General features: G+C 34.5%; 1 protein-coding gene across 5 annotated transcripts in view; it reads right to left on the bottom strand.

Moving 5' to 3' along the window:
• Window positions 1-6: 6 nt before the first annotated feature.
• Window positions 7-8,408, bottom strand: part of LOC127948717 (amyloid beta precursor protein binding family B member 2-like) — a 20,008-nt gene continuing 11,606 nt past the window's right edge. For 4 of the 5 annotated variants that reach the window (XM_052545363.1, XM_052545364.1, XM_052545365.1 and 1 more), the window contains 6 exons: window positions 7,308-7,422; window positions 6,817-6,892; window positions 4,902-4,985; window positions 2,936-3,051; window positions 1,664-1,846; window positions 7-404 (listed from right to left, as the gene is read on the bottom strand). In XM_052545363.1, coding sequence (XP_052401323.1) covers window positions 249-404; window positions 1,664-1,846; window positions 2,936-3,051; window positions 4,902-4,985; window positions 6,817-6,892; window positions 7,308-7,422 — 730 coding nt within the window. In that variant the 3' untranslated portion in view covers window positions 7-248. The remainder of the gene's footprint in view (window positions 405-1,663; window positions 1,847-2,935; window positions 3,052-4,901; window positions 4,986-6,816; window positions 6,893-7,307; window positions 7,423-8,408) is intronic. The other variant, XM_052545367.1, reaches the window with a different exon arrangement.

Genomic DNA, 8,408 nt, shown 5'->3' with positions numbered 1-8,408 from the left:
AAGACATAACATTGATCTGAACGTGACTGGATCAGTGCCACATGAACACTGACGCCCTTGAAATACTTGAGTGAGAATGTGTTAGTGTAAGGCAGACGCATGCTTCATTCAGCGCAGTTACGCGCCGACCACATCTCATTCATCTTGCTTGTCTTTTTTTCATATGTTGGCCTGTGTTTCTCTTCTCGTTTGCATCAGTAAATACACACATACACACACCTGCTGTCAATCACAGCCGTTCTGCTCCGTCATTGGTTGGGAACCTCAGGGGCGGGCTTCTTTTTCAGAGTGTCTATGATTGATTGGACGCCGCGCTTGACGCTGGACGTTACACGGCGGGTGACGGAGTCAGAAGGGGGCGGAGTCAAGGAGTCAGGCTTCCCCAAACACTTCTGATACCGCAACTAGAGAAAAAACACAGATTTAACCCTTAAACAACTGCACGATGATCTATGAGACACTTAAGTACAACTTGTCACTTTAAGTATAGAATCTGTCATGTTGTCACTCCAAACAGAAATAAACTTCACAATGCAACCGTTTGCAAACAAAGTTTCTTAAAGGAACACAAATATGATTGTTAAATGAAAAAGTTGTGTGAACAAACCCTGTCTAGATTGAAATGTTCTGTGAGCAAATGCTAAATTTCTTGATGGCAGACAAGTTTTGTGGCAAAGCAAATTTTAGGAGATATTTTGTGAGTTAACAAATTGTTAATTTTGAGAGCAAAGGATTCGATGTGGTACACAAAATGCTTAATGCGGGGGGTTTTGATGGCTTGAGGGAACACAAAGCTTTTTGGCTAGCACAAGCGAAGGCTAACATTTTTAGTTAAGAAATACTTTCGATGCTTTTGCATTTAATTGCAAACATTTTGTGGCCCCTCAAGAATTTTTTTCAGACCCTAATAAAACTGTTAGCTCACAAAATGTTTGCATTTACTGAAACTTTGCATTTGCTAGCAAACATTTTGCGTTCCCTTAAAAATCTGTTTGTTTACTTTCCCTTAAGAAACTTTAAAACTAGAAACTTTGTGTATACTTATGAAAGTTAGCATTCCCTTTGCTCACAAAACTTTTGCATTCATTCTCAAAACTGAGACTTCTCATAAAAAACCCTTGCATTCCCTCAAGAAAAGTAGTTTGCTCACAAAACTTTAACGTTAACTCAAAATGTTTGCATTTGCCAAAAACTGTTTGCTCACGATATTTGCATTCCCTGAAGAAAATTCTACTTCAAACTATTAAACCTTTTCCTTTCACTTGAGAAAATGTTTTCTCTCAAACTTATTTCCTCAATCTCTGCGTGCATCACATTAAAATATTCTCTTTGAGAAACTTAAATCTGTGTCTGCTTCTAAAAGTTTGGGTTCCCTCATGAAACCTTTTTGTTAGCTCACATAAAAAACTGTCTCCTCTGCATTCAGTCTCAAAAAAGTTGCTTTAACTCACAAAACCTTTTGCTTTAGTTTAAGAAATTGTTACCCAAAAACTTTAAGGTCATGCAATGTTTAAGTTTACTCAAGTTTGTAAAGAAATTTTGTTCTCTCTCCAAACCTATGCATGTGCTCTCAATACAACTGCAATGCAACTTTACGTTAAAATCCGTTTTTAACCTGTAATATTCCTTAAATGAGAAGCATGTATTTCCATGTGTCACTCACCACACAGGCCGACTGCACGGCCTCCGACACGCTTCCCGCATGGGGTTCGCACCAGAACACGTGACACTGGAAGTGCTGGTTTCCCGTGTCCATGATGAACGCAAACGTATGGACATCACGCCCCACGCCCATGAAGGACAGGAAGCGAACGCGGCACTCCACTATGACTTCCTCCTCTTCTTCCTGTCCGAGAAATAGAGAAATGACAGTAATAAACCTGTCTGTCTCATGTCACCAGCTCTGAATTACTTTCACAGGCCGATGGATGTTTTATCAGGGACCAAGCAGAAAGAGAAAAACAGGAGTCGTTTTGATTTCTGTTCTCGGATTGTTCATGTGGAGAAGGTTTTGGGTCATTTCAATATTTTTAACCCAAATTATACAGGTGAATTAGTCATTAAGGGCCAGGTTTCCAATTTATGTTTGCCAAATAAGTGAATTAAAATAAATTATTCTATATCAGTCCTTATGGGTTACACCCCAGAATTGCATTGTGTTTCCCTTTATGGGCTCCATAAAATACAGTAAACTGAAGCTTATATCGTTGTTGCTTTAAAACAAAAAAGATTGTTGCATTTGCTCTTGAAAGTTTGTATTTCCTTTCAACTTATTATCTCACAAAACGTTAAATCCAGAAACTTTGTGCTCAAAAGTTTTACAGTCCTTTTAAGAGACTTTACTCACAACTTTTGCATTCACTTACAAACATTTTGCATTAACTCTCAAACTTTGTGTTTTTGAGAAACCTTGCATTCACGTTCAAAACTGTGTGTGCTTATGAAACCTTAAATTTGTTCACAAAAAAGTTATGTTTTTTTTTTTTTTAAAGCACTTAAATGAAAATGTTAAATGAGTTCGTATTTAAGAACGTAAATGTAAAGTATTTTTAAAATCTTTCCATCCACTCATACATTTTATTGCATTCCTTCTAGGAAAATTGTGTTAGCTCACTAAATGTTTTGATTTGTTTATGCCAGTATTTTGCGGAGCCATAAAGTTTCTCAAATTAATGCAAAGAGTTACGTTACTTGCATGAATTATTTAATAAATGTTTAAGTATGTAAATGTAAGAATTGTCTAAATCAGTATCCAATCAAAATTACATTTTCTTTTAATATTTTGTCTCTAAATGACACTTCATGACAGTCCAAAAAAATACAAGGATTATTTTGTAAAGGTTCTTCTATGTGGTCTGATGCATACACTGTTTCAAGGCAGGAAAAAATTGTGTGGAAAGTAGAAATTGTCACAAAAATGTAAATTAAGCATCACCTTTTCTTTGATGACAGTAATTGTGGCGTCAGCGACGTTGAGCAGGACGGGGGTCCAGTCCTCTTTCTCTGCAGAGGACATCAGACTGTCTATCGCACCATTTATCATGTCCATTCCTGAAACACGCAGTTTGAGAAGAGCATTATAGTTCCATACAGTTACACAGGATCAAGTTTATAACAACTAATGGTGTAAAAATGAGTTTGTCTCCAAAACCTAGTGATCAGTCTGACTGTTGGCATCCTAATAGAGATGAAGAGCAGGAGTGATTGATTTACTTTGTCAAGCTGCTTTGAAACAATGTGTATTGTACAAAAAAATGCTTAATAAATTATACTTGATTGATTTAGATATGCTTAATGCAGTAATAATACACATACCGCTCAGTACATGACATGCACATGACATCTTAGAAATGCATGTTGCAAAGCCAATAACGTCATGCTTTCTCCCATTGTGTTGGGGTCAACACTCGATTTTTAAACAGTACGAAATACCGGTTAAACTATTTATTTTAAAATTTGGTGAGTATTTCTCATTTGAGGTCATGGACGTGCATGCAATGTTTTGTCACACAGATGTGTTTTGGAAAGGCTGTACAAGATCTGTTAGGAATTTTGCGTAAGGCTCAATCTGACCCACTCTCTATATTCAAACTGTTCTAAATACTTGTTAAACAATTTATTTCTTCTTGAAATTTGGGGAGTAATTCTAATTTAGGGTCATGAATGTGCATGCAAAGTTTTGACACACCGATGTGTTTTGGAAAGGCTGTACACACTTTGATAAGACGTTTGTGTTGTGTTCAATTTGACCCATACATGATATTCAAATAGCTTGAAATACTGGTTAAACTGTTTACTTTGTCTTGAAATTTGGTAAATATTTTTCATTTTGGATTATGAATGTGCATGTAAAGTTTCAACACACTGATGCATTTTGGAAAGGCTGTACAAATTTTGTCAGTAGTTTTGTAATGGGGTAAGTTAGACCCATATTTGATATTCAAACAGCTTGAAATACTAATTAACTAGTTATTTCTTCTTGAAATTTGGTGAGTATTTCTCATTTAGGTTCATGAATGTTCATGCAAAGTTTTGACAGACAGATGTGTTTTGGAAAGGCTGTACACATTTTGATGAGACTTTTGTGTTGTGTTCAATTTGACCCATACTCGATATTCAAACAGCTTGAAATACTGGTTAAACTATTTATTTCCTCTTAAAATTTGGTGGATATTTTTCATTCTGGATTATGAATGTGCATGTAAAGTTTCAACACGCTGATGCATTTGGGAAAGGCTGTACACATTTTCTTACAAGTTTTGTGTTGGCATCATGTCAACTCCCCATTGGTTTCCATTCAATTTGCAAAAAATCAAGACTCTTAAAAACACACTATAGTCAGGTAAAACACAGAAAATCATTACTATAATTTGTCAAACACTAAAATTTAAAATATGTGTGAACTTAATGTAATTTAAGACTCAAAGTTTACTTGAAATTGAGATTCGTCTTCAGAATCCTATAGCATGTGTGTGTGTGTGCAGTACATTTTTAACATATATGTGGGTATAATATTGACCCCTACTACAATATAAATAATAAATAGTGTAAGGTAATTTTTGATTATTTTTACTTTCTGAAATGCTACAATAGAGGTTTTCTGTATGTACTGTAGTTCCACTTATTTCTGTAATGCTTTATTCAATACAGATTGCTTCAAAGCAGCTTCACATTGATGAACAGGAAATTAATGGTGTTCAAAATTAATCATTTATGAAACTTGTTCAACTTCAGCTGTAAAGCAGCTCTACAGAACACAATAATGTTGTTATTCAGCTCATTTTTTAATCAACTCAGTTTTATAACCGTGTCAATGGCACAAAATAAGTATCATGCTTCATTTAGTAAGACACCCTTGGTTTTTGTTCAAAGTTCAGAGTTGTAGTGTGTGTGTGATTTACCTATAGGTCGCAGTACTGTCGTCATTCCCAGGTAAAGCACGTGGAAACTGTGTTGCAGGTCAGTCTTTGGTGTTGGAAACTCTACTGAGGAAACACACAGATGAGAAACATCACGCAGAAGATTTCACTCATCGGTCTGAGCACCAGCGAGGGAGTCGACGCTCTAAATGCATTCGTATAGAGCGGGAACCTCTGGCATGATGAAAACAGAGCAATGCGTCCCTCAGGAGCCCAGAAGCCCTGTGCTGTGCGTTATGCATTATAAAACAGACAGAGGACGAGCTGCGTTTGAAGCGACGGTGATTCTCTGATCTGTAACATGGGCGGTTTAATTGCATTTTAATAGGTCAGAACTGCAGCTTTCATCATCTTCTTGATCATTCCAGGAATTTACAGACTTTATGTAATAAAGCGTGAGCGTTTGCTGAGGTCAGCAAGGCCCAATGCTTTATTTATGGACTTATTGAATTTACAACCATCCAAACACACACACACAACATATATATTCACATCAAAACAGATTAATATACCAGAGGAAAAACAGCTTGTAGGTCTATTTATATTCATGCACTGAAGCTGCGACATGATGTTAGAACAAAACAATGCATCTCTGTGGACCGCAGCAGCGTTTACTCACCAAAAACATTTTCACCAAAGCATTTGGGTCATGAAATCACAACTTTAGATACACATTGAGTTCTTCTTCAATCAAAAATACATTGAAACTAATGAAACGTTACGGTGCAAAAAATCCCATTTGAGATTGTTGATTGGGATTTGCATCATTTTCGTTGTTTTGCTCCTTTCAGTTTTATTTCTTTATTTCATTAGCTTTTGGACACATGGACTGAATTTACTTTTCATTATTTGAATCCTCTTTTTTCTATTGCTTACATTGAAAATTAGTTTCATATTATAAAAATTGCACTTAAATATTAATTTATAAAAAAATAAATGAATAAAAGTAAATAAAAAGCCTTACATTTTACTAACTTTGAAATATGCTAAAACATCTAATTAAGCGGACATATTATTTCAGCCTTTTTTTAGTCTTATCATAGTCTCTTTTTTTAAGAACCAGGATTTTCACTGTTCTGGAGAAATCAGAAATAAGTTCTGGATATATGAGGCAATTTTAAATATGAGATTTCTATGGAAATGGAAATTAATAGTCTTAAAAATCATGGGAGTCTTTGTAATGGATATAAATGCTCTTAAATATTTTATTGGGTTGAAATGTCACTAAATACCGGGAAAAGTAATTTTAAGTAATTAAAAAATTAAAAGATTATAATGAATATAAATGTTTTTGCTTTGTCAAGCTCTAAAATATTTTAACATGTAGAAAATTCTATATATGACTAAAAATATACTTAAAAAATGCAATTAATAAAACAAAACAAAAGAGAACCCCACAATCACAAATGACTATAAATAAATTTTGAGACCTTGAACAAACATCAACTAAACGTTTAGAATTATGGAATTATTGTATTTTATTATTTTATTAAATAATTTATAAATGCAATTCTAAATCAGCTTCTACGCTGTAATGTATCCGCTCTAAAAAGAAAATTGATATTTAAAAAAAAAAACATCTGTAGTCACAGATGACTAGAAAAGTCATGCAAATGTATTGGAAACAAAAAGTGTTAAAATTGAAGAACATTCAGTTATACTTCTGGAACAATGGAAATTAATTATTTTACTTCATTTTATGTATAAACTTGGGAATTAGCAAACTTATGCTTTAATGCAAATGTTGGGAAAAAACTATCTGTGATTTAAATTTCACAACCAAATTTGCATGGCCTTGAAATATCGTCTCAAAACGGTTTTGAAGCGCTGCACTAAAGTCACTAACAATCATCAATCCGCTGAGATTAGACTGGTCATGTGACTGAAGGTCTCTTACCTCTCAGAGGAACATCAGAGCTGATCTGAGACGAGGAGCCAGCGACGGGGCCGACGCTCCTGCGATCAGCCATAATCTGAGAAAACATGAACACGCTTCTGTCAGTCGCTCTGCAGGTCATTAATCTGGAGCCAATAGATCTCAGCTCAATGCTAATCAAAGCCTGAGGATGCACGCGCTGAGAGAGCAACTTTACAGGAGGACGGACGGTGCATGCTAACACACACACACACACACAACAGCAAAGAAATACTGTAAACACAGATATTTCCCCAAGAAGACACATTTATCTTCCCACAGACCCACAGAAACAGCTTCAGATGAAACCGGACAGTTGATTGGTTGCTGAGGCTCGTTCCTCATAAATATTCATGAGCCTGATAATAAATATGCCACTAGTGATTCAGTTTGTTGGAATGAAAGGTTTGTGTTTGTTGGCGGTGAATGTGAAAGTGTGTGGATTGTTTCCGGTGGATTATTTCTCTCCTCACCTTCGAGCAGATCTGCTTCAGGCTGCTGGCGACGCTTTCCGCAGGACTGTCACACTGAAACACGTGGCATTTCAACACACGCGTGTTCTCGTCACGGGCCACATACGCAAAATCCCTGAAACAGAACCAGAGACACTTTGTGTTTGAGTTTGTAAAGCTATCTGTGTTGTTAAAAGCGTTATATTATATATAAAAACGTGACTTGACTTGACATAAATCAGGAAACAGGTTTAAAACACAAATACAGACATTAAAGTGTGTTCCTGTCACAGGACTCAAAGGGGGCGCTATAAAATAAACCAGATTATTATTCAGGTAAGTAGATATAAATAACTAAGTTTAACTTTATTAGTTATTTATTTTTCTCTCTTTTTTATTAATTTTTTTTTTTTGTATGATACACTTTAGAACGTTTACAAAGTAAAAAAAAAAAACAGGTTTTCATAAATTGAGCATGCAAAAAATGCAAATTATAATCTTTTTAAAATAAAAACTATTAAAAAACTTAAACTTAAAATTAATCAAATTATAAAGAAGCACAATTAAATGTATAAACTAGGTATTTTTTTTTTATAAATATTAAATGTTACATTAAAATGCATGTAAAATAAAATAGAAAAATATGTTATAAAAAAGCAATTATTTAAAAATACATCATCTTAAAATACATGTAAAACCAATCAAAACAAAACATCTAAAAAGCAATCTTAGAAATGAAATGAAAATAAATGTAAAGGGAAAAATCCAATAAAACACAAATGTATAATTTAAATAAAAAAATCTACTGTAAAAAAAAAGCCATATAAAAAATAAAAAATAATTTACAATTAAAATATATTTTTGAATAAAAACAGTTATGCATGTCATGTGACCATTAACCAGAACCATGGACAAATGAGTGTGTTAATATCTCAAATATATTAGCTCAAAGAAGTTTTTATTTTGGAAAAGCCAGTGTGAATACTTTAATCACAGGAAGCTCACACAGATTCATCAAACGATCACAGAAGAAACCAACATCTGCGTTCAGAGCATTAGCAGCATGAGAGAAACATCCATCAGACGAGAGCTGAGAGCAACATCATCATCATGTGTGAGGAG

This window comes from Carassius gibelio, chromosome B1, assembly GCF_023724105.1.
Source record: "Carassius gibelio isolate Cgi1373 ecotype wild population from Czech Republic chromosome B1, carGib1.2-hapl.c, whole genome shotgun sequence".
Taxonomy (NCBI): Eukaryota; Metazoa; Chordata; class Actinopteri; order Cypriniformes; family Cyprinidae; genus Carassius; species Carassius gibelio.
This window is presented reverse-complemented; position numbering and strand designations above follow the sequence as displayed.